General features: G+C 42.0%; 1 protein-coding gene across 1 annotated transcript in view; it reads right to left on the bottom strand.

Moving 5' to 3' along the window:
• crebbpa (CREB binding protein a) overlaps positions 1-26,613 on the bottom strand; it is a 68,558-nt gene that overhangs the window by 20,884 nt on the left and 21,061 nt on the right. Inside the window, 17 exon segments of the mRNA XM_042484703.1 lie at positions 7,823-7,911; positions 8,293-8,532; positions 8,662-8,780; positions 11,273-11,444; positions 13,034-13,186; positions 13,511-13,666; positions 13,668-13,814; positions 14,122-14,334; positions 16,017-16,138; positions 16,544-16,606; positions 17,087-17,258; positions 17,395-17,512; positions 17,649-17,786; positions 17,983-18,082; positions 18,434-18,709; positions 19,997-20,110; positions 26,033-26,300. Of these exon segments, the coding sequence (XP_042340637.1) occupies positions 7,823-7,911; positions 8,293-8,532; positions 8,662-8,780; positions 11,273-11,444; positions 13,034-13,186; positions 13,511-13,666; positions 13,668-13,814; positions 14,122-14,334; positions 16,017-16,138; positions 16,544-16,606; positions 17,087-17,258; positions 17,395-17,512; positions 17,649-17,786; positions 17,983-18,082; positions 18,434-18,709; positions 19,997-20,110; positions 26,033-26,300 (2,660 nt within the window).

Genomic DNA, 26,613 nt, shown 5'->3' with positions numbered 1-26,613 from the left:
TTATTATAATATGAAAAGCATCATCCCTGGGGTCTTCTAGAGGAAGGAAAGAGATTTCTTAACTGTCGCCCTTATACACTGACTATCACACTTGTTCATAAAGTGAAAGTAAAGTTAATAATAAAAACTGCACCAAAAAAGACTATAAACCACATAGAAACAAAATCAGACCTCTTTGTGCTTCTCCATGGTGGCGTACAGCTTCTGGGACAGATCATTGGCTACATTCGGCATCCCAGGCTTCTTCTTATTGGCTCGGCTCACGCTGCTCTTGTTTTTATTCGTCTTCTTGTTATTCTTCTTCTTAGCATTTTTGCTGTCACTAGGGGTACCCTGTGGGAGATACACAATTCAAGATATTAAAGAAAACAGCAAATGATCACATCGTGTTGCTTATTGACAGATTCTTTCCAGCTGTCAAGTTCATACTAGTTACGGTGAGGCTTCTGTTTATCTTTTACATGCCATGTTTTCTTCAGTTACATTTTGTAACTCTCGGTTGTCACCCTAATCCAACTGCTCATTAAAATTCAGGAAATTCTATTCAAAGTGTGTTCACAACAAAATTTCAAGGTCTAGAAAAACAGTGGTTCATGAAAGAAGTGCAAAATGGCCATCAAAGATAATGAAACACCATGGCACAGTGTTCGCACCTCAGGAGTTTCAGAGGCAGCTGTGTTCTCCTCCTTCTTCCTCTCCTCCTCCTCCTGCTCCAGCTCCTTGATGCTCTCCTCCAGCACATTGGGCCAGAAGTCGCCCTCGAAGTACGGCAGCTCGTTAGCGCTGGTCAGACGGTCCTCTGTCGCCTGTTTGAAGATGTCCTGAGAGGAAGACAAAAAACATGGATCACGCAAACAATTCAAGATGTATTTTGTTTTCAGTAATCCAGCTCGCTTGGCGTTCACATGTTCAATGTGTTTGCCTGTTGATAAAAAGTACCAAATATGTTCAGACTAAAGACTGTTCACACAGAATTTTGCAAAGACGTGTTCAGAAACACAGGAAATCAAGTCAAGACTCCCTTTACAAACTATTTAAGCTTTTGGGTGCACATTTAAATTTGTGTTTTATTATAAATATAGCAACTGCATAAACCTCCAGTTGTTTTTTTGTTTTGTTTTTTTATTTACTAACCTTGTAGTCGTGGAGAATCCTCTCTGCAAAGGCCTTGTCCAGCATCTTCCTGTACCACTCCTGCAGCCTCTTTGGCTTGGGGATCTTCTGGTCAGGAGGATGGCAGTGGAAGATGTAATCGTCACCTTCACTTGGGGGACACGCCCAGATGTGGCCCTGGGTGTACCTGTGGGTATGCACAGACCGAAGAGACAGTAAGTATATAATAAGACTCCCACCACAAAGTTCACTCCAGAGCCTCTCCCATGAGAAGGGAAGGGGAGGAGTACCAGAGCAAGGCTCACCCGAGTTTCTTGACATATTCTAGATAGCCGATGAGGATCTCGTGGTACACTGCTGTTCGTAGAATCCGAGGTCTGAAGAAGTGAATACTGTCAAGGTATGATATGTAGACGCGTCTGCAGAGGAAGAGAGAGGGGAACATGGTCAATATCACCAATAAAAAGCATCTCAAGGGCACAGGCCTTTATTTTCATGAAGTACATACCTAGTGTTGGGGAATGGGCACTCGGAGCCGTACTCCTGCACATGCATGCCAAAGAAGCATACGTCCACGCCGTCAATCTCCTCAAAGGCGAAAAGTGCTTTGGTTCTGTAGGGAAAGGTCTCAGGCATTTCACCCGTGTCCACAAACCTGACGTAATGAAGGAAAAACAAATGTTAAAATGTGTCAAGAACATAATGTAATCTGTAGTTAGATGGAGACACTTGAGCATTTTCAGGGTCTCTATAGGTATCAGACACTTAAATTTGGTTTAAAATATCTAACAAAAAGATATTCAAAACTATTAAAATTAAAGACTAAATTCAGACAATTATTACAACTATTTTTCTTCTTTGAGCATTGCAGGTGAGTAGAAAGCTCAGTATTGCTAATGCAGTCTATGCAGAGGAACGCTTTCCATAGGAATAGAGTTATTAGAGTGAGTAAAGTTAAAGTATAGTATAAAGCAAAAACATAGTATTGGTTCAATGGTAGGTGTAAACATTTGTAAAACCAGAAATGCGGGCTTTCATGCAGAGGAGCTCATTTGACAAAAAAAAAGTTAAATGACAGATAAATGAAATTAGATTAAATGTTTTTCGGCAAATAAGACCTCAAAATTCAAATTTAAGACTATTTAATGACTTCAAGGCCTAATATGTATATAAAAATATGTAAATATACAACATTTTCAAACTTTGTAAGGACCTGTAGTAATCCTGAATTTCCGATATTCAATCTTCGGTTACTGACAAATAACAAATTTCAACAGGGGTGCGATATGATGTTGAAAAACTCTAACCCTAACTAACCCTAACACAAAAGCTGTAGACTTTGCATAGTTGAGGATAATATATGATGGTTTCTCTGTCTTTATTTGTGCAGGTCTAAAAGGTGTCGCCACAAAATGACAAATCTGACTGTGCTCCAGGTCCATAAGTGTATAATACTGTACATAAATGTTTTATAATAAGAGTTTTAAAAGCTTTTAGAAATTTTATTATGACTGTAAAGGCTTCTAGGAAACAAGGGTCATGAGCTGCCCGACACGTTTGCTTACATGTCGCAGCTTTCAGCGACACTGGAGAAGCATAATGCGACGATTCAAGTCGAGTGGCCCCGAGTCAATAAAAAGCAAACAGTCTTAAATCAGTCAGCCTGAAGATGAACAGAATCTTGGATGACGGCCTCCTCCCTGTGAGGATGGGTCGGCCGTCGCAGACTTTGATATGGTGTGATGAAACAGTGAACAATCCCAGGAGGTACTCAGGGAGGGTGTGCACTCCATCTTGTCAAACATGCAGGTTCCACAATCACTCTGAGTGGGTATAAACGCTTTATAGAGGGCATTCAGCTTTGTGTGGTAGGGACAATAAAAAATAAGCTCAGGACAAACAAGAGGTGTGCCAGTGCATCTACAAACCAGAGAGGGCGAGACAGGTATTCAGCTGTCTAAACCATTATGGCCCCCTCATCCTGACTGTTAACTCTTTGGTTGCTTGTTTATTTGACCAAGGCATTATTAGTTGATCAATAATGATCCATAAAATTGCTTTAAACACATAAAATCATACATCATGTTCACCCAGTCCCCCTGTCAGTGAAGCTCTCACCTGGCTTTCATGCCTGGTTTTACTTCCACCGTTTTGTCGGAGCTCGCCACCACTCGCACGAACACCTCTCCGGCCTCTGGGTGGTTCTGTCTCTTCAAGTATTTATTCACACGGTCCTCTATGTACATTCCCAATCGTGTGGACTGCAGCCCTACAGTGTACAAACACACAGGAGACATTTTTAGAATAGAAGTCTCAATTGTTTTCACTCTCCAGGATAAAAGAAAAGCAGCGGTGAGACGAATTTGGGTACACAAAGAACCTGCAACAGCCTTCAATTTAGGAAAACAAAAAAGGCACTAGAACCGATTTATGAGAAACCATGAGAGCTTGCATCTGTTGGCACCATATGCCATAAAGGTCAGCATTGTTCTCTAGGGCTACAAGAAAAAATACTGGCAAAACCACAAGGCCAACATCACAAAAAAAAACAAGGCCACCACTGCAAGAAAGCCACAGGGAGACACATATGCAACCCATGTGCAGGTAGAAGTGGTTTATATTATCTTGTGTCTTCAGTGCTTGTGAGACAAAACTGTAATAATGTACTGACATTTTAAGCGCTGCACGAAACACAAGGAAAACAATTCAAGGACCAAAGTAGACAAATGAACTAACGTTTTGCAGAGAACTTGTTTTCCTTCCGTGATTTTCCACTCTTCTTTAAACAATTGTCACAGATGAATCTGGAAAGAGAACGATGGAGACGTTAGACTTGCTACAATTTACACAAAACATATGCAACAGCAGTAATGCAAATCTACTAAATGTAGGAGTTGACATCTCACCCAGATGGCCAAATGACCTCGTAGTGTAAGACGCATATCTGGTGCATCTTCCGTCCACAATCTTTACATTCAACAAACCTAAAAAAAAAAAAAGACATGCATACAGTTAGGAAATGTCCCCCTTTAAATCTGGCAAGAAAGTCCATATGAAGTTTTCTTATTACGTGTCTCCATCCAAGATGTCACTGGATTAGACATTTAATGCTTCCTGACTGCTGGCCAACTGTTAAATATGCCAAAAATCTATAAGTACCCATCAATGACAACTGCACTGTCCGGTAACTGTTGATGTAGTACTAATACATGTGCTCTGTCACGGATGAGTAATGTGTTTTGTATTGGTGATGTCTAAGGCTGCAGCTATTGATTATTATAGTAATTAACTATTCTACTGATTATTCCATTAATTAATCAGACGAAAAATACTTCAGCTTTGTTGAAGCGCGATAGTATATATATACAAAAGAAACAATGAGAGAGAGAGAAAAAGAGAGATACTAATAGCATGCTGCTTAAATCCCCAACACTTGGAGACGACTTTCAGCTGTTGCAACTTAAATTTAGCACGTGCAAACTCCTGTGCTGCAGGGGGCCTTTATCTCAGCTACCAATCATACGAATTTAGGTGAAATGCTATTGCTAATCTGTCAGGTCCGCTGCGTTGACTGGATACTTTCTGTTGAGATACTGAAGCACTGACCTGATGCTATTGTGGTAGGCTAGTTTACAATAGATGTACTGTACAGTTCTCATTTTGTTTCAGATTAAAATGATCCAAAACTTTGGACACTTTCTGTCATTTTTCTCTGGCCTGTGTCTTCTGTTCGTCCCTCGCTATTGACTCTCTTCAATTTCGCAATTTCATGTCATCGAATCACAGTGTGTCAGTAATAATCAACTGTGCTAAATGCAGGGAGCTGTATATAGTTAAAGGTATGAAACAACGCGTTGATATGAAGAATTCGAAAGGAAGAGTTTTCATAATCTAGTTACTCGAGTTTCATGAGGAATAATTTCAGCCCTTATTATTTTTGTGTATAAAAATTCTCAAACGCTGCTAATTCTGACAACTGTCCGAGTCATGTTCATCTGTGTGAATGTAGACGTCTTAACTGCTGAGGCAGCAAGCAAGAAACATCTCCATTCAAGTTTTTGTCCCTCCAGTCGTTACACAATTGCAAGCCAGCCAATGCAAGTGTGCCTTTGTTAGAGGATTTAAACGAATTTAATATCTTATTTAACACTTTACAATGTAATATGAAATCACTGCACATCAAAAACCAAAAGCCTGTGTTCTCTGATGAGAAAAACGCTCATTGGTTGCACAGTTTGACAGAGTTCCCTGCAGCAGGTGGCGCTGCTGAGTCACCCTGAGGCTTCACTGAAGCCAGAGTGATTGATCAGCGAGCTCCAGAGGGGAAATGTGCAGACTGTGCCTCAAAAGCAAAAACACAAAGCCAGATGTGGGTGGCAGAAAATAACTTTCTAAGATGGCATCAGGAACACACAAGTGGGAAAAGCAGCAAAATTATTATTCAACACATATGAGACTAACTTTGTGAAAAAGAAGCAGAGAGAGAACATGGTTCTCTGTCAGTATTGGTGCTTCTCACTGAGAGGCTGTGTGGTTTGTGTCTACTTACGGTTCAGGGTCGAGAACATCATTCTTCTTCCGTTCAAACTGGTCTTTTGATATCATCCTGAAGTACCAGAGAAAAGAGGGAAAAGAAAGAGGAGAGGCAGTGAGAAAAACAAGACAGACACACAAAAAATGTTTTTAATCATCAGTTGGAGGCTCTGTGCATTTCTCATTGAGTCTGTTTAGAGGCCATGGTAATAGTTTGTTCAGTGCCACTTCAATAAGCCATACATAATAACAAACTAAAAAACACTATGGCTCTTTGTAAGAAATGTATTGAAAAATCTCAAATTAAAAATCCGCAATAATTTATATAATATTTATATATATAATATATATATGATATAATGATACTCACAATTATTTTGATCAATACTGAGATCACAATTATTTGTTATGATTCTTCATTGCGTTTGAGACACAATCTTTTTATTGCATTTTCACATTTATATAGAGTACCGTGCTCACTCACATGTTGTGATTCGTGCGTTCATGTACAAAACTTGGCATCGAAGTTAGACTTAAAATGAGATTCTTCTTCACCTACCCAATGTGGATACCCTCACATTTTTTGTTTGTTTTTACAGCGGTCATGGTAGTGTGACATGCTGCAGACACAAGTTTAATGCACCCTTTGCATGTGATTTGTTCTCGCTTAAATCTGAACAAAAACAACTGATAATTGTTTATGACGGATATTTTCATTTTGCCCGTCTGCAGTCCCAACACGAACGTTTTTTACAGGCTGCTGCTGCTGCAGTTTATGTGTGCAGTGGCATGACAGTTCTTTCAAAGAGGAGACAGGCTGTTTCTTATTTAGTGCTTGCTTTTGACACGCAGCAGAGTTTTCTATGAGTGGGACACACATTTTTCAAGTTCATTTAATTGTAAGAAGCCAAAATCATAATTGTGATTAATATTCAATTAATTGTGCAGCCTAGGGCGTTCTAGGGTAAGACTTTGAATGTCTATGACCTGTATATTTGCGGTTTTAAAGCTGACGTGTAACTCTGACCTGAACAGAGTTAAGTGAGAGGGACACTTCCCCTTGCTCGTCAAAAATAATTAGTTAGAGTTACAGAAAAAGGGAGAAAGTTTCCCCACACAGTATGTTTCTAAACATCCACAACTGCAACTTCAATAGACAGTTTACTCACGTCTGTGGCTGTGCAGGGTCATCTCCTAACGTCACACACTCTCGCCCTGGATCTCATTGAAGCACTTCTCACAGAAATGATACCTGCAAAAATACACATTTAACATTCAGCACATTCAACACTCAACATTTTGTATTCAGCCACTCTGTGTCCAATACAACAGCGCACAAAACAACACTTGTCTTTTATGTTTTATAACAGAGAGCGGGGAATCCGTAAGCTCCCATTGAGAGTGTAAATGGACTGCGCTGCAGGAGCCTCATGTTGTCTGTCAGGCTGAGCTGTATCACTACTGCTTCTGTGCTTCTCCGCTCTCAAAATGCCCAGTTTAAGTGTGAAAAGAGGCGCTGCAGTTACCCTGTTTATACAGCAGGGGGCGCAAGGGAACGTGGTGCAAGCAGTCATCTGCTGGCTTTCAACTGAGAGGAAAAGGCACTGATGAGCAACGCTGTATGTGGCAAAAGCGTTATATATTTTCATCTATTGTACAAGAGTGGGGGCAGCAACACTGAATTCACTCAGTCCCTCGATAGATGCTGAGTAAAACACATCAACACACTGCTCTGTTCCTATGTCTCCTGCTTTTTTGGGTTTAGTGTCTTCAGAGCGTATCCCTGCATGTGCAACACTAGAACCTGGCTGTTAATAAACATTGTTGTGACCAAAACCATTTTGTAGTCTCACGCTGTGCCAGGACCTGGAGGCAGAGCCATTAAAGCCGAGGCTGTCAGGACGACCCTTCTGCCTGGATCACAGTGGTCCCTCTAGAGCTACAGAGGAACAGATCCCAGGCTGCAGGGGGGTGGGTAATACAGTTCAAATGGCTGCGTTTATTGCCCATTAAACCACTTAATGAACAACTGTGCATGCAAATGTGTGACGCGTATGAAATGATTCACTGAGATTAAAATTCCACCAAGAGTAACATTATTTTATACCCAATACGTGGTGGAGTTAATTGTCACCCATAACTGAAAAGACATACATGGACGAACACACACACGTACCTGTTCTGGTAGCTGTAGTATGTGCCTCCGGTAGGTATGGTGCAGAGCTGCTTGCCATAGCAACACAGGGTTTGAGGAGAGAACTCGTACTGCAAACACAAGCAAAATGACAAGGTTGTCAAAAAATTCAAACTAAATAATTTCATACATCCCTTGCATCAGAAGTAGAATAATTAAATTAACTGCCAATTCATTTTTTATAGAGCAGGTCAGGACCATACTGTTATTTCAAGTTCATTGTTTGCTGAGCGATTCCGTCCAAGCATTAAAATGTTCACTATCGCATGGTATAAGTCTGAGTCAAACAGTTTTTGTGTGATTCACCAAACAAAACTCAAAGGAAGAGGATGTTAATATTGGTTTTTTTTTCTGTTTTTAGTGGCAGCCATGTCACATTAGTTATTTTTCCTAACAGACAAAACCATGTCTCTTGTCCTTTTACTGCATCTTTATGACGCCCTTCATCTCACCTTCCTCCCGCAGCAGTATCCCAGGCCCTGCATGACGGGGTCAATCTCTGACTCAAACACCTCGGCCAGCTTGGAGCAGTATTTGTAGACACGAGAAGTCTTGCGGTTGTAGAGCCAGGCGTTGTTGAACATCAGCCACACATCATCGACGTATTGCCAGGGCTCTTGGTATTGGCCCGTGTCAAGCTTACGCTTTATTGTGGACAGATCTATTGGGTTCTTAACGATGTCAAAGTAGTCCTGGAGACAGACAAACGTTTAGGTGTTACACAGTAAAGAGCTAAAATAATGTAGCTGAATTATGTGCATCCAACAAAATTGTTTAACATTTCATCATTTCGTTTTAAGTAGGAACACTTTGCCACGTACTGGGATACCCAGAAGCATGGGGTCTACAGGCTGTCTGAAGGGCAGGGACTCAGGGTCCTGCCTGTAGAGAGACTCCAGAGTCGGCATCAGAGCCTGGCGCAACTCCTCAGGCTTAAAAACTGAAAAATGAAAAACAATGGAAAAAGCAAAGCGAGAATAGTTAGAGGAAAAGGTTTACTGCACAGGAAAACTGTAGAGAGAGAAAAAACAGAAGGAAGAGGGCTACTCTTCCCAAAGAAAACACGCTTCCTGAACACAACTACTGATCTGTCAGTCAAGAACAGCAACATTAAATCCTGGCCAAGCTGTCATCTGTTATCTGTATTACATCACGTTTCTAATTATCTAAATTTCTAACAATTGAAACAGGACACATAAAAACCTACACTTACGTTACAGGACCACAATTTTATCGTGTTAAATTGTTCGCTCCAGAGTTCGAGTTAGAGAACTAGAGTTTTGATTGTTTCTCAGTTTAAGGACCCTGACACACCAGGCTAACAGTTGGCTGTTGGTAAATGTTGGGCCACTGGTGAGCGTCTGTTGCCCTAGTTTTTGCTGCGTGTCCCAAACAACTGGCACTCATTGACCCGTCACCTATTTTTTAGTCGATTCTATATGTTGAGTCAGTATCAAAGACAGCGGAGTGCGTCGGTTAATGAAATTACTCTGATTCACTATTTAACTCAGCGTACGAGAAGAAGAAACTGACATGAGGAAAGCAAACAGCTTAAATCAAGAGGGCATGATATTGGGGCGCCTAGTGGCACAGTGGACAGAGCGTCACCCCATATACAGAGGTTGTATTCTCACTACAGCGGCCGCAGGTTCAATTACGGCCTTGGCCCTTTGCTGCATGCCGCGCCCTCTCTCTCCCCCCTTTCACGCTCAAACCCCCCACACCCACCCAAAAAAAACTTTAAGAGGGCATGACATTAAAACAAACATAATATATTAGGTGAGCCAATTCTTTTCACAAATAGTTCAAAATTGTTTGTGACTGTTTGCTGACACACAGAAAACAGCCTTTGTTGTTCATCATCTGGTTCTGTTTTTAATGTTCTAACTGACTAACTAGAGTCTGTCGGCCTTCCTGTTGTCCTGTTTGAGTGATGAATTAAGGCTACTGTCTGCTTCTACGGAAAGTTAATTCCTCTCATCTGGTGGAGAACGTACGTCAAATTCGCCATTGGCTGTAGTGTTCAAGTGCAACTTTTTGGCCAAGACACAGGCGACCCAACAGTTGGCTTTGGCTGCCACTAGTTCTTTGATATCGATTTGGTGTGTCTGAGCCTAAACACACATTGCTCCATGCCTGTACATGTACTGTAACTGAAATGTTACAATGGCATTCAAATGTATTGGCTGTATTGTTGAGTACATTCTACCATCAGGTAGGGCTGTGCAATTTCAATTTTGGGGGCGCCCGGTGGCTCAGTGGATAAGGCAAACACCCCATACATGAAGGCAGTGTCCTTGCTGCAGCAGCCATGGGTTCGATTCCAACTCACTGCCATTTGCTGCTTGTCATCCCCTCTCTCCACCTTTCACGCTATCACTCTGACCTATTTAATAAAGGCAAAAATGCCAAAAAGAAGAATCTTCCAATTACATTGCGATTACGATTTTGGATTCACTCGATTATCAAATCAAGATAGAGCGACAACAAGCACGAGCGGGGAGAGCAAACGTGTGTGTGTGCCGGTGATGGTGACAGTGAGGCTGCAGTGAGAGGAGCAGAGAATATGAAGTGAAACGCAGCTGTGTGATGTGTCAACAGTTGAGGCTGTTTGTCAGTGAATAAATGCTACAGCTCTTCGAGACCTGAGACACGTTCCCATGTCTATCTCGCCAGCTGCTGATTATTAAAGTAACAGAAGTTAGCCCCAAAGTTAGCAAGCTAAGTTAGCTTCCCACTGTAAACTGACCAGGCTCCCTTAAGGTGGACTGTTAAGGTGGACCAGCTTCTCTCATTGTAGTGACACTCCCAGCTGCTTCTAAACAGATAATGAAGAAATGTCTGTCTGCTGAGTCTCTCCTGAGTTAGTGAGACAATTACTGATCTTTACTCAAAATTTATTTAGCTGTTATTGATACAGTAACTGTTATGTATTGTTAAATTATATTACAGTAATATGCTAAATTTGTTACAGTTGTGGCTGCTCCGCAAAGCTTTTACTGTTTTTCAGTTCACTTGTATTTAAAGTTAAAGGACATCCAGTGTTAAAAATAAACACCAGCGTTAATGTTCAATAACTGCATGATGTTCTGAAGGCCATTGAGTGATCATGAAAATAATCATGATTATTATTTTTGCCATAATCAAGCAGCCCTACCATCAGGTGCACAGCCCGTACAATACAATATCTAAGATATTGGAACGATCAAAGATGGCGTACTACAGTCTGGCCATTGTTCAGAGTCAGTGCCAGACTAATACTGTTGTCATAATAATTTTAAATGAAACTAATAATAAGTTATGACTGTCTCACAGTTGGCACAGAGTGGGTGTTTTAACATTACTGGCAATGACAGAAACCCTCTCTGCTCGCTGAGTGAATCAGCCGTGGACGCTACACAGATTTTATTCATCCCTTGGAATCAGACTCACTCTTCCTCCGTGACTGAGAGGGGGATGAGGAGGTTGTGCTGTTGGCTCCACCCTCTTCCTCTTCTTTGGGTTCTGTCTTCATTTCCGGCTTTTTGTCCTCCACCTCCATTGGCTCCGGCTTTTCCTCTGGCTCCTCCTTCTTCACCACCGTTGAAGCAGAGTCTTCCTCAGTCTGAAGACAAAATGTCAAATGACTCATTATACCAAAGCTGTGTTTTAAAACATCACACTCAAGAGAGTCTGGTGACTGGTAGCATTTGTTTCTCATGTTGAGCTTTAATAATCTGGAGGGAAACATGTTTTCCTTGTGTTTACTTGAAGTGCCAGCCTGTGCGTGACTGTGTAGTTTACATGTGCATTCCCTGAAATTCTCAATCAGTCCGTAATCTAAAGTTCTCCATGTTCTCAAAGTGAGTGAGTGTAATTTCATACTCATCACATATCTGCAAGGCTATTTAAAAAAGCAGCATCAATGCCAAAAAATGCATTTAATTCTGCAACATTTGGATACAAGTTGAATCTTTACTGTTTGACCAAGACAAAGATCTGAAACATGTTCTGACTGAATCAATTATTGTAGCTTGGAGTCAGTGTGCAGACGTTGTTCCTTCCTGTTACAGATACAAGCTTCACTCAAGGTATCTGCTATACCGATCCGATAACAGTGCTCTTTTTCCCCAAATATAAAATTTGTATACCTCACTGTGTGGAACTCGATGCAATTATTTTTATATGAGGTAACATGAAGCCAGCAGCCGTCATGTGCAAGCTGCAACAAGAACGAGTCAGAGACCCACTGTGACTGAATGAATGTAACCGATAGTGTAAATAAAGAACTCTCTCTAACAAAGAAACTGTATTTAATGTGGATCGATTATATCATGGCTGATAACCAACACGCTTACTAAGGTTTGTATCATGGATAATACAGATGTGACGAATCAGAGCATCCCTACTCAAAATCACAAAATTCATTTAAAATCTACTTTTCTTTCTCTTTTTCCATCATAACAAACACTGTTTAATACAAAGAATAATTTGTTTGTTTGTACGTTTTTGCCGGGTTAGGTTCAAGTCTGATCGTTTTGATTCATTCAACCATTTGACTCAGGAGAAATAAGTTCAGTAAGAATTATGTTGTTTAACAACAGCAGGACAGGATTTCAGATATGTAACATGGTAGGGTTTTTTAAAATACATTTAAAAGGACCAACTTTTGGTAAAATATATTAATTAAATGTCCAGTGTGTAGGAATTAGGGGCATCTCTTAGCAGAAATGGTACATAATATTCAAAATAAAGTGTACATAAGTTCGTAATCAATTATTGTGTTCTTAATATGCACATACAGAGCAGGTTCTGAAGCCTGTTTTACAGTAACTAAGAGACAAACCAAATATTGGCTCTTTGATAGGTCCATTTGCGTTTTTGTGTCGGCTACCGTAGCTCTCCTCAAGCTTGGTGCGCGGGAGAAGTTTTAGCTCTGCAACCTCTTCGCTAGATGCCCCTTCAGCCTACATACCAGACCTTCAATTAACAAATATATAGACGAGTAAGACTAATTATTAGAGATATTCTGGCTAAAAATGCTTTATTCAAACTTTATTTTTGCCTTCAAATGTAGGAAAGGATTAAAGTTTGGATACAAAATGCAAAAATGAGTTGAATGTTAAATTAATATTAAACATTAAAACATGAATCAGCCAAGGGACAGATTTATCAGTTGACATGTATCTGAACATATACATAGCTTCAACCCACCTCCATCTTGGGCTCAGTTTTGCCGCCAGCGGCCTCAAATTCTTGTTGGTCATGGTGCACTTCTGCTTTAACCTCCTGGGCAGGCAGGTCAGCGCTGGCAGCGGAGGCCGGCGTGGGCACGCGATTATCCAGACTGGCCGCTGGTTGAGACAGCTGAAACACAGAGGAGGAAGGGAGGGAGGGAGGGAGGGAGAGACAGAAATGACAAATATGAGGTACAGGCGACAAATCAGTTGCTTTTTTTACATGCAGGGCTGAAACCATGACACGGATGAACACCTCCCACACTGATTTCATTTCTCCCTTAAGTTGAAAGATGTAACAATCCCATTGTGATGGATGCTACAAACAGTGGTGAAGATGCAGTTATCAGAAAGAAAGGTGGATGTGGATGGGACGAGGGGGTACATGGAGGGATGGCAGTTTGCAGGGGAGGGGGGGTCAGAGTGGAGGGCATGCTGAGAGTCTCAGTCTCACCGGCGTGGTAGGGGGCTGAGGCGGGGGCTGCGTCTGTGCTGCTGCGGGGAGTTCCACCTGGGGTTGGGGCTGGGTGGGGCGGGGCGGGGTGGCACCCGGGGCTGGGGCAGGGCCAGGGAGGGTGGGGGTGGGAGCTGCGGCTGGAGGGCTGGGGGTGCGGCAGGTTAGTGGCCCCCCCAGCCGTGGAGGCGGAGGAGGCAGCAGGCGGAGGCGTGGAGTGCTTTGGGGGGGTTTGGGAGGAGGCTAGCTGAGGGCCCAGCGAGGGGCCAAGTGCATTCATGGGGGGGTTAGCGCTCTGCTGCTGCTGTTGGAGAGAAGGACACACAAAAGAGCAGGCGGACATACGCATACACACACAAGATTAGCAGACAAACACAACACCACACACAATTTGAGGTTTAGAGAGCACCTTGTGATTGATATGAGAACAATTTAAGAGAAAATTAGTGCGTAGTATGATCGGTGAAAGTAGTTTTAGTTCCCCAGCAGCTGGTTGGAATTAGCACACCTTTGTAGCAACTCTAGAAGCGATTACTGAAAACAGGCAAACCAATCATTTATCCAGCTGGTTTCAAACTGTTCCACACCCCTCGCCTCTCTCTATGTCTCACCTGGGTGACGGCAGCCTGTGCAGGTGGCTGGCTCATTCCAGGACCCACGGTGACATTCATGGCGCCCGTTGCCGCGACTGCAGTAGATCCTGGGGGGAACTGAGTCTGAGCCAGAAACTGTCCCTGGCTGGCCGTCTGGCCCACCATGTTCCCACCACCATGTCCAGCCATCATGCCCTGGGCCTGAGGCATCCTGGAGGGAGACATGCCCATCTACAAGGCAGGAAAAGATGGTGTTACTGTGAGCTGCATGACAGGAGCCATGGCAAAGATCAATCACATCACAGACTTTCCAGCTATAATAAGAGCGTGATGGTGTTAAATGAATTTCTTCCATCTACTATAAGGTTGTATTAGTGTGCTTATGTTTGCGGATGAAGGGCTGCAGCAGATTTCTGTCCCTTTCACAGTACTGACTACTGAAATAATTTGTGCTTTCTATAAAGCTCTGCATGTTTCACTGCATCTAATTTAGGTTGTCCAGAAAGGCCAGTAAAGTCCTAACTGATGACATGATTTATTTTTTTAAAATTTTTCATATGATAGACAATATTTACTGATTTGATCATTACATGTATTAAATTGTTAGTAAGTAGCATTAGCTTTTAATAATGACTACATTATCAAGTGTTATCAGGGCTGATGAATGATTCAGGAAATATGCATCCCTCCTAGAGCCCACCAATTTATCAACAAAGCTTATTATCGGCCAGTTTTAGCTCATTGCCAAAGATATGTTTCAGACCACTCAGAAACTGTGTAGACCAGCAAAGATAAATCAGTTCATTGGTAAAACTATTTAATTAATCACCAACTAACTTGATAACCAATTAATCATTCTGAGTAATCCTTTGAGAATAAACATTTTTTGATCCAAGTTTGTTAAATGTTTAGATTTTCTGACTTTTTTAATCCTTTGTAAAGTGAGTATCTTTGGGTTTAGGAAACGGCTGTCAAATGTTTTTCTTTTTTCTATCATGTAATTGTTGGGGGGGTTTTTTTAAGTTTTCAATTCAGCAGTTTTGTGTTACAAAACAGTTTTGAAGTCCATGTTGACAAGGTAAAGCAATTCTTACCAGATTGTCTAGACAAGGAATAAAATGACAGCAAAAAACTGCATGGGACGAGCATTAAGTGCACATATCTGAAAAGGGGAGACTCACTGGTACCTATATAACCCATTCTCCTTCAGATATCTTGAGGTCACAGGTAAGGGACCTTTGTGAAATGGCCATAGCCTAACTTTGGAGCGCCATTCTGCCCCCTTATTGAAAAGCTAGCATGGTGTGTTGGTGTCACCGAATTTCTCGAGTCTTCTTGTTTCATATGATACCAGTATCAACACTCGTTAATCACAGACCTTATAGAATCAGGATTAACGGGTTAATGCTGACAGCCATAGTTATGGACAAAAACATTTCGGAATTTTACACAACAAAGCCCCAACTGATCAATTATTCAAGACAATAATCAGCAGATTAATTAGCAAAACTGTCAACAATCCTGTTTGTGGGTTTATGTTAAACAGCAATTTAGTGAACAGATGTTTTTTAAACCCTCAAATACAGATCAAACTCAAACCAAATGCAGCACTCGAGGGCAAGAAATAGTTTGCTCTTCTCTTAACAAGTTATCTGCTCTTCTCATCAGCAGGCCTTTCGTTTTTTGTGTTACATGTACACCAGGTGCAGTAAATCGAACATCTTAAAATTCACAAGCTCATGAATTGACCAACTGACTACATTTTTAATAAGCCTGAGGTAGCTTGTGCAGATAGAGTGTGAATTTACAAGCAGCTAGGTGTTAGCTTATGTTACTTATATGCGCGTGTGTGTGTGTGTGTGTGTGTGTGTGTACTGTGATTTGTTTGTCCCTCTGCCCCCTGCCCTCCTCACCGCTGGGACGGAGCTCAAGTTCATTTGTTGTGGGTGGTTCATGGGTGAGGCAGCTCGGGCTCCCATTGGTGTCTGGGATATCTGGGCGTTGGGCAGAGCCATGTGGTTGAACTGGTTGATTCCTGTACAGAAGAGTGGACCACAATGTTCGGCACCGCACTAACACAACTTAACAAGGAGTGCAGAAGCACGACACAATTCCAAGACAGTGTTGTTATTGTTTTCGTTTAGGTAAATTTTTCAACAGTTTAAGCCACAAAGTTTGACCTACGCTAAAGTATGCTTATGGCATCTTTAAAAAGTGCAGAAACTTTTGTCTCTTCCATGCTTGCTCGCCTTTCATGTAATTTTCAGTGAACGTTATCTACTTCACTGACACACTTCTTTATTCAGAGTTCCTGATAACATGGATTAGTTTTCCTTTTAACTCAACAATCTTTTATGTTCCTCTTTGCTGGATCATCTTCCACATCTTTGTTTCGTTGTATATAAATATGAAAATACTGTGTAAAACATATAAGACATACCTTGTGAAACTTGCATGCGATTCATGATCTGATTTGGCATGTTGGGCAGAGGAACAGGTCCATCTATAAAGACAAATTTAAAAAAAACATTGAACCAAAAGACAGCTTGAAGAGCAAAGGAAGGTTTTATTATTTTGTCGGTGAATTAAGTATTTCAAGAAATCTTATTATAATGGTATGCAACATCTCACGCAGTTGCCTAATACAACCACAGACATTAACAGTTATAACTACATCAGACTAAAGGGTATAACAGAATGTCATCAGGTGGAAAAATCACCTCACAGTATTGATTACCCACCCCTGAGCTGGGTTATATGTGAACTTGACCTTACAGCTTTGCAGTCGCAGAGAATTCTTTTTTTAGCAACCAGATAAAGAAATATGTGAAACTGCAGAAAATAATAGGTACTTTATGTATCAGGGACACTCAAAGATGTCCAATGTTTCTACAAACGGTTCTACAAACATCAGGAGAAACTTCAGATTAGGATTTTTAGATGTGACATGAAACCCTGTGTGTCTTGTAAACACTGTACTCACTCTGCGGCCTTGGGCCAAAGGCACTCGACGTTGGAAGGCCGGGCTGCTGGGTCCCCTGGGCGACCAGAGGTGCCTGGTTGATGATCTGCTTCTGTAGCCTTGAGCGCCTCTTCTCCTCAAGTTCCTTTTGGATTTTATAGATTTTCTCAGCCAGGAAGTGATAGTATTCATCCTGAAAGAAGGGAAGGCGGATGAATATTAGTTAAAAATAGGTAAACCTTATATTTTGTGGTGATGTGTGTGTGTTGTCTTGATAAGGCGAACAATTCAAGTTTTTCCCTGACTGTGGCATGCTGCAGAAAACCTACCCGGCTGTTAGCTGACTCGTACATGTCCCCCTCCACCTTTCTGGCATAGGCCACCAGGTTCTCCATTCGTCTGTCCTTCAAAGCTGCCGGGTCAGGGGTGGGGAATATGGCTTGTACTCTAACAAAGAAGAACGGTGATGAAAATCTCTGGTAATTTCTACTACAGTACTTCAAAAGTTTGCTTTAAAAATCAGGAGGGAGACTAACAATCATTCCCAAACTGTTGCAGTTCTCCAGCAGGGGTTTGCACTTACAGTTTGTGTACGAGGTGATTGCGCAGGTCCTGAGTGACGTGCTCATGCCACGCTTTCCTGGTGCCTGTGGCAGAGATGGGTGCTGCTGTGGGTAGGTTGCCCATTGAGCCCACAGCTGACCCGTCTGACAGCAGCTGACTAGAGGTGGAACAAGAGAACAGTGAGAGTTAAACCTTTTTTTTTTTGCATTTGTTATTTATTTTCAATCACTTTTTCAGGCAACTGCACAATCATAATAGTGTCGGATCTAGTGAAACTGAAGTTTCTATGAAGCAACTTGAAGTTCCCTGTAATTAAAAAAGGATATTTATTTAACAAATGCATTGGGACTGACTTGTTAGTGTTGAGTGTGTTGGGAAGGGGGTCTGTGTGCAGATTTGTCTGTTCTGAAGTGGTCACGCCCAGTGTCGCGCCTCCAAGAGCCATCTGGTTACCTGTAAATACAGATTTCAAAATCAAGCTCAGACTATACAATATGGCCACCATGTCTACAACTAAACAGTACTTTCTACAACATAAAACATACTAAAATAGCACTCTGACTTGTGTAATGGTAGCTTGACAACAAAAACATAAACTTTGAAATGTTATATATTCAAAACAAAGTTATGACTGGATATTGTCAGATTTGTTTAAAATACATTCTTAAGCCCATTTAGGAGCCTTGCAGTTGGTTGTGTCAGTCAAGACTTTGACATTTGAGAGAGGGCCTAATATCTTAAGGTTTCCTTAAGTCCTCAAAGAAAATGTACTTGTAGAAAATAAATCAGGCTGTTTCGTTTTACCAAGTGCATTGATGGGTCTCATCTGCTGTGGAAGCTGCTGTTGCTGGGACTGTGCGTTCTGTGCGCCTGCGGTCTGTCCTGGGCCCCCAGGGGCCCCCCGGGCCTGGGCCTGCCCAGTGGCCTGGCTGCTGTAGGGCAGCCCAAGTGCCTCGTAGGCTCTCTGCATGGAGCTGGGGTCTATGGGGGCTGAGGTATTGATGGTGGGAGCACTGGGCTGGCCAACACCAACTGAGGACATGGGGTTCTGGAGGCCTGTATTGGGGGAGCTCAGCATGGCTGGAAAGAGAGACAGAGCTGTCAGTCCAAAACACTCCAATAAAATCATATTGAATATACTGTCAGCAGTGTGAAAAGATGACCATCTTGCAGCTAGAGTACACACGGATACGGCACATGCTGATACTGGGCGCCAACCCCAATAAATATAAAAGAATCTGCTTTGGTGAAAACATGCCAAGCATGTAGAATAATTTATACAGGTAGTACCAAATACACATGTGTACAGATTTTGACCTGTGGCAACATGAAGTCACATGGCGGTATGATACAGTGAGAACATAATGTAAGGCTAAATGCCTTAAAAAGCAGTGAACTGAGTAAATGCATAAATCCCTTCAGGAGACACAGCATTAGCATATTTTTCTGGGTTCAGGCTTTGGTCGGGCTAAAAAAGCTCTTAGTTTGTGCAAAGACAAAAATCGGAGGAGGCAGAGCAAAGAAATACTGCTTGTGTTGGCAGGAGAGACACAAGCTTCGGCGTCATGTTCTTAAACATGGAAGCAAAACAGGGACAGACCAACGCTGGAATGCTTTAAGTGATGAAAGATGCTGAGCAGAGTTGTGAAGTAAGGAAAAAAACAGAGAGGGGAAAAATGGGAGTGAAGGGGTAAAGTAACTAATGTCAAAGACAAGAAACTAACATAAGCAATCCAGAGAAGAAGAAAAAAAAGATGGCCGGGCACAAAAAAACAGACTGTGAAGACAACAGACAGAAAAACAGTTTTGGTATGAGGAGGAGAGAGTGTCAAACTCAGCTCTGTTCTAGTGGGGAGTAGCAGTAAACAGCCCGACAGCCAATGGCTCAGCAGGACACCTCTGACACACGCTCTCCGATTCCTCCCTCTCTTCCTCTATCACACTCCTATCCCTTCTGTGTGTCAGATTACACGACCAGCAGGACAACACTCTTACACACCGAGTGCTTTCAGTCATTGTGGAGGAGCACAAACTTAGAAATAAATTGTCTGAAGGATAAAATATTCAAACCCTCCACATACAGACATCTTTGGCTGGTTTCAGGAGAGCCACAAGCAGGTCCAATTCTTTATAAGGCTGTCACTATGAACTGCTAGAGCTCAATATACCGACATAATCTCCAGTAATGATGGAGATAAAGACTGAGGCCTTTGTAATACAAACACAGAGCTTGCCATGTCTAGATGTCCTGCTTATTCAACACAGTCAATGGAAGTAATTCAGCCTTGTGTTTGGTGTCTGCAGTGTCGCTGAGCGACTTGACAATGGTCAAGCGACAGGAGGCTGGAGCCCGCTACTTGTACTTACGCTGCTGGGTGCGCTTGTCGCTGGCGTTCTTCAGCGGCAGGCAGACGGGACAGTCGTGTCGTGTGCAATTTTTCCAGTGGGAGATGATCTGTCTGGACGACGCACAATGAGCCACTGCGGAGAAAGAGAGAAGAAAAGAGAGAGAAAGAAACACGGATTAACATCTTGGTGTCAACAGTCCGCCATATTTGGTCATCACCAAGCACTCAACACTACGGCTGGCAATATCACTTGAAATTGACATCATGTTACCACAACGAAAAGGCAACAGATCACCATAGTTCAGTTGACTGCATCACATGACCGTATCCCATAACCGTGGTATTATGGTTATTGTCCCTAGTCATGATTGACAGATGTATCCTGAATATGACTGATAAAACAAAATCCATTTTCTGCTGCTTTTTTACACTAAGCTTGATTTTGTTCTACATAGTGTGTTTGTTGGTTGGGGGAGGTGGACTATTGCATGCAATGTTAAGCTACTGATAACTTAGAAGGCTTCTTTGTCACTATGACTGTGATATTAAATACCAGTGAATTGAAAATGAAGAGCGGCAGTCAGCTAGGGGATATTGATCACTAACAGTGGCATATCGTAATGATGACGTCGACCAACTTTGATCCTAAAAAAATGTTTAGTTCATTTTGTAGTTGAATTACAATTACTACTAGTACTACTTTTTACATACACAATGATTGTCATTAACACCTCAGCAAACATTTGCCCTGGGATTGGTTTGGATAATGGATGATGGATCATCCAGCCGCCCGAACAACCCTACCAGGAAGTGGGACAGATGGACGGCCAGAGCTAATGACAGAAGCTAGAGAAATGTGTTAGCCCAAAACGCAAAGATCTCAATTTTAACTCACTGCACTAATCTTCACATTTGGAAGGTTGCTGGGTTTGTCCCTGCGAAGAGGGAACCTGTACTGTTCTTAGTATGAGATTGATCAAACTGAGGTGCTTCGTTTCATTTGTGGCAAGGCTTATATGCTAGCAGCTAATCTGACAAGAAATCACCAGCAGGCCAAAATCTGCCTTTCCAACTTCCTGGTAAATCTAATCACTGCCTGGCCTCTGGGCCATGCACAAATACATTATTAAATTAAATGAAACTTTATTATCTTTCAAAGAATGCCAATACTACTGGCAAAGATTCAAACATAGCAGGGCTATCGGTGGCTATTTTATAGATATAGTATGCAGAGATGAACAAGTAAAAGAACTCCACAGTCCCTTTTCCTTAAACGTGTGCTGGCTTGGCAAGACTGGGATTGACTCAGCCCATCAGGGCAGGGATTTCATTCTGAATTTCATTCACTGTGTCTTTAACTGATGCTGCATTTGTGCGTGTACACCAAAGGAAGGTTTCTCTGTCTAACAAGCTGGTGTTATAGTGGTCAACAACTCTCTTGTGTGCTTGTCTGAGTTTTGATTTTTTTTTCTTTTCTCTTTTTTTCTGAACTACACGAACATACACTAAATACCGATGGTCCTCTCGGCTCACTCCAAACGGCAAGCAGGGCTTGTGTTTAATTTGTTGACCAAGACCTCACCATTGTCTTTTCTCTTTGCCTTTTTGAGACACAGTTGAAAGTATCCGCTATGTCTGCAATCGCAGTGGAGGCTATTTAAATGTATCGCTGAATCGTCGCCAAATGTTGATGCTGAATGATGATGGCCATCTGAAGTCACCACAAGCCAGTTGGAGGAGGTCAGTCGTGCTTTTACATGTTCTCAGAGATGGTCCATATAGGTTCAATTTGGCGCGACTCATGAGTTTAAACTGATAATGAAATACAAATCAACGTAGCATGGTTTGACTCAGCAAAAGTGTAAATGGAAAAGCCCAATAACAGACATAATTCTTAGAGGTGATAAGTGTGTTGGGTAACAGTCTCTCTCTATCCTGAGCAAGAGGAAATGAGCTGGCATGCAGGGAGCAGAGACATAGACTCCTTCACACTTAACACACCGTGGCCTCCGAGCATGTTTGGCTTGAAATTCAACTTAAGCATTGAATTCCAGAATAAAGACATGGAGACAAACTTGAATGAGAGCAGCTTGAGAAGAACTTTTCATTTGCTGCTGACACAGGAAGGACAGAAGCAGGGGCCGGGGGTTGATAAAAAACACTCCCTATTGCCAATTGATGGAAATTGGCGGAGGGAGGTAGAGCAGACCTAGCTGGCAATTGGGCAAGCAGGCAGGGGGCAATTGCTGTGCTTTTTTGGATGGATGGAAATCCCCACATGCTGAGTCTGTGTTAGACAAAACACATTATGACAAGCTGTCAAGGGAAACATATGCCTCATCGTGGTTGGGCTACTGACTTCCCAGATGAAGACCAGAAGGGGTTGTAAAAGAGTTGGCTAAACAGATAATGAGGTATAACTCAATTAGGGATGTCGCAAAAATAGACATTTTGGTACCAAGGCAATGCCAAAATTCTGAAAAAAGACAGTACTCGTTTTTCCCCAGCTGTGCAGGGTACAGGGCATGCTATTTCTCTGGATGTGACGGGGCAGCATATATAAGGGTTGGGTATCATTACTCAGTACCTTTAAGGTATCTACCAAAACAAACTCTGTACCAAATGGTATCAAAACGTCTCCAGTCAAACGAAACCTGCAGTCCATTTTTTTTGTGCCATGGGTCTGATCCTGGACTGTCCCGTCACCCCACCAGATCAGATGACTCTCTATTACAGCCATCTCCAGAGCCCCTATCCTCACGGTTAACAGTCAGTTCAACATCTGCCTGATAAGCATGAGCTCCACAGCTGCAGCAGCAGCCTACATCGCTTAACAGTCGCGACAAACTCACGCCGACACCAAAATGGCTGGACGGTCCTCAAACCCGCTGATGGAAAAAACATTTGATGCTAACAGTTAGCTTGGTCACTGCCTGCATGTGTGCGGCCGGTGGAACTCTCACAACTTTCCTCAGTGTGAAGCTCACACTGCTGCAGCAGCTTCAATTTCTTTGGTCGCCAGACGTCACAGCTTAATTAAACTAAATATCAGTGTCTAACAGTGTTGGTGGCCAGCTGGGTTATTTTAAGAGGATTAAGAGCGGTGTTATGTCGGTACGCTGGGTGCCGTAATCCTCCGGTGCCATTAAATGCATGTCATAACTCTCTTTCTCCTCCATCTCTCTATCTGGTGAGTAAAGCAAATAAAAGCCCAGGGAATTCATTGTAGTTTTAAGGTATACACACCACTCCATTCAAATTATGGGTACCAAATGAAGTACTTTATTGGTATTGGTATCATTTTAAAAGTACTGGTACTGGTACTGGTATAATCATTTTTCAAACAATACCTAACCCTAACATATATGCATATATTTGCTCTAGTCTACCACTGAATGTCACAGCAAGAAGAACGACTTCTAGCTTGGGAAAAAATGCAGGTTATGCAGGTCAGGTTTTTTTTCCTGGTCGCTGAGGACCGAAAAAAAGTTTTCCCAACTTTGGGTACGTTGCACTCGTCACTGTCACCGCTCACTTAGCCATCCAATCACAGTGGAGGTGGGGCGGGACAAGTAGCCTAACACAAAGACTAACTATCACACCCTACAGGTACAATTGCTGAACAACAACAATAGAGAAGTATGTTAATATAATCAGGGTTTTTCCTGCATTACATTTTCAATACTAAATAATATTTATATTGATGTTGTATGTAATGCTTTAAATCTAAATGCTACAGAAATTTGGAAGAACAAAACATAACTTTCAAGCAACACTTTTTTCTATGTACACTACCGTTCAAAAGTTTGGGGTCACCCGGACAATTTTGTGTTTTCCATGAAAAGTCACTTTTATTTACCACCATGAGTTGTAAAATGAATAGAAAATATAGTCAAGACATTGACAAGGTTAGAAATAATGATTTGTATTTGAAATAATAATTTTTTCCTTCAAACTTTGCTTTCGTCAAAGAATCCTCCATTTGCAGCAATTACAGCATTGCAGACCTTTGGCATTCTAGCTGTTAATTTGTTGAGGTAATCTGAAGAAATTTCACCCCACACTTCTAGAAGCCCCTCCCACAAGTTGGATTGGCTGGATGGGCACTTCTTGCATACCATACGGTCAAGCTGCTCCCACAACAGCTCAATGGGGTTTAGATCTGGTGACTGCGCTGGCCTCTCCATTACAGATAGAAGAGCAGCTGCCTGTTTCTTCTCTAAATAGTTCTTGCACAATTTGGAGGTGTGCTTTGGGTCATTGTCCTGTTGTAGGATGAAATTGGCTCCAATCAAGCACTGTCCACAGGGTGTGGCATGGCGTTGCAAAATGGAGTGATAGCCTTCCTTATTCAAAATCCCTTCTACCCTGAACAAATCTCCCACATTACCAGCACCAAAGCAACCCCAGACCATCACGTTACCCCCACCATGCTTGACAGATGGCGGCAGGCACTCTTCCAGCATCTTTTCAGTTGTTCTGCGTCTCACAAATGTTCTTCTGTGTGATCCAAACACCTCAAACTTCGATTCATCCGTCATAACATTTTTTTGCAGTCTTCCTCTGTCCAATGTCTGTGTTCTTTTGCCCATATTAATCTTTTTCTTTTATTGGCCAGTCTCAGATATGGCTTTTTCTTTGCCACTCTGCCCTGAAGGCCAGCATCCCGGAGTCGCCTCTTCTCTGTAGATGTTGACACTGGCGTTTTGCGGGTACTATTTAATGAAGCTGCCAGTTGAGGACCTGTGAGGTGTCTATTTCTCAAACTAGAGACTCTAATGTACTTATCTTCTTGCTCAGTTGTGCAGCGGGGCCTCCCACTTCTCTTTCTACCCTGGTTAGAGCCTGTTTGTGATGTTCTCTGAAGGGAGTAGTACACACCATTGTAGGAAATCTTCAGTTTCTTGGCAATTTCTCGCATGGAATAGCCTTCATTTCTAAGAACAAGAATAGACTGTCGAGTTTCACATGAAAGTTCTCTTTTTCTGGACATTTTGAGCATTTAATCGACCCCACAAATGTGATATTCCAGATACTCAACCTGCTCAAAGGAAGGTCAGTTTTATAGCTTCTCTAACCAGCTAAACTGTTTTCAGCTGTGCTAAGATGATTGCAGAAGGGTTTTCTAATCATCCATTAGCCTTCTGACGCAATGAGCAAACACATTGTACCATTAGAACACTGGAGTGGTAGTTGCTGGAAATGGGCCTCTATACACCTATGTAGATATTGCACCAAAAACCAGACATTTGCAGCTAGAATAGTCATTTACCACATTAGCAATGTATAGAGTGTATTTCTGATTAGTTTTGAGTTATCTTCATTGAAAAAAAAAGTGCTTTTCTTTCAAAAATAAGGAAATTTCTAAGTGACCCCAAACTTTTGAACGGTAGTGTAGCTCAAGACTGATTAACACTATTACACACAGTACACACAGAAAAGGCAAATGTTGATACTGGGCGCCAAGCCCAATAAATATAAAAGAATCTGCTAACTAGAGTCATGGGCACACATATAGGTTATTAAGATTTAATTTTTGTAACTTTTCAATAAGACTACTAACTTGATTTATTTTGTCACAAATATATAATATTAGGCATTCATACTACAGAAAGCAGAATATTGCCATATTTGTGACTTCAAAGGGACAGGAGGATTTTTTTAGATTTTTTCCATCTACTGCAAACAACTCGCAGCAGCAAAATGATAACCAATAGCATTCATTCTGAGCTCTGTTTGTGTGTCATTTTTTAGATATCCAGGACAGATGGTTTTGTGATCAATGAGACATTCAAAAATGAGTCGTTCAAGTGTCTCTTCAAAAACTAGTTTTTTTAACAATGGTCCAGATATCAAATAATTTAATAATTTAAAACTAGAGTGTTTGTTTTGTCTGTTTTGTCAGTACTGCCATGGGCATTGATAAAGACAAGAAAGAACTGAGTTGTAACCCTTATAAATGCGATCACACAGCATCAATCAGTAAAAAAGGGGGTTTTTAACTTCTACAAACTCTTCAACCCTAGGAAATTATCAATTTGATTTCATTACTCACCCTGGCAGGACTTGCCCGCCTGGCAGTGGGTCATGTGGTTGAGGACGTTCTTCATGGTGCGGCAGTGAGGCAGGGCGCAGGCCCTCACCTCCCCGTTGGCCTGCTCCCGTCGCTGGCACTTGTGTGCGTGAAGCAGCAGGACCAGCTGCTGCTGGATCAGCTTGCGCTTCTCTGGGTCAGCTGTGGGGCCTGCCGAAGGCACTGCCACACCTCCGCCGCCGGCCAGTGGGAGCATCGCTGCCTGTTGCTGAGGCTGCTGCTGGAGCTGCTGCATGGTTGACACAGACAAAGACAGAAGCTGTAGTGGGTTCAAATCAGTTTTGATGGCGGTGCCGTCAATACCACAGTTGAAAAAAAGGAAATTCTTGACAGTCACTCGATGGTTCAGAACACACAAGTCAGACTTTGTTGAAGAGTAAAAAAAAACAAACAAATTAAATGGTCTGGAGGTGAGTACATGTGTCGGCAATTCTAAGATAATGTCATGATGCACCAGTTCATTTGATCATTTTTTTACCCATGCGCCAATACAAACATCAACATCAGGACACATTTTTAATCACTTTATCTGAAGTAAGACA

Source organism: Plectropomus leopardus, chromosome 4, assembly GCF_008729295.1.
Source record: "Plectropomus leopardus isolate mb chromosome 4, YSFRI_Pleo_2.0, whole genome shotgun sequence".
In the NCBI taxonomy this organism is placed as follows: domain Eukaryota; kingdom Metazoa; phylum Chordata; class Actinopteri; order Perciformes; family Serranidae; genus Plectropomus; species Plectropomus leopardus.
The sequence above is the reverse complement of the archived record's forward strand: the minus strand, read 5'-3'. Positions and strand labels throughout refer to the sequence as shown.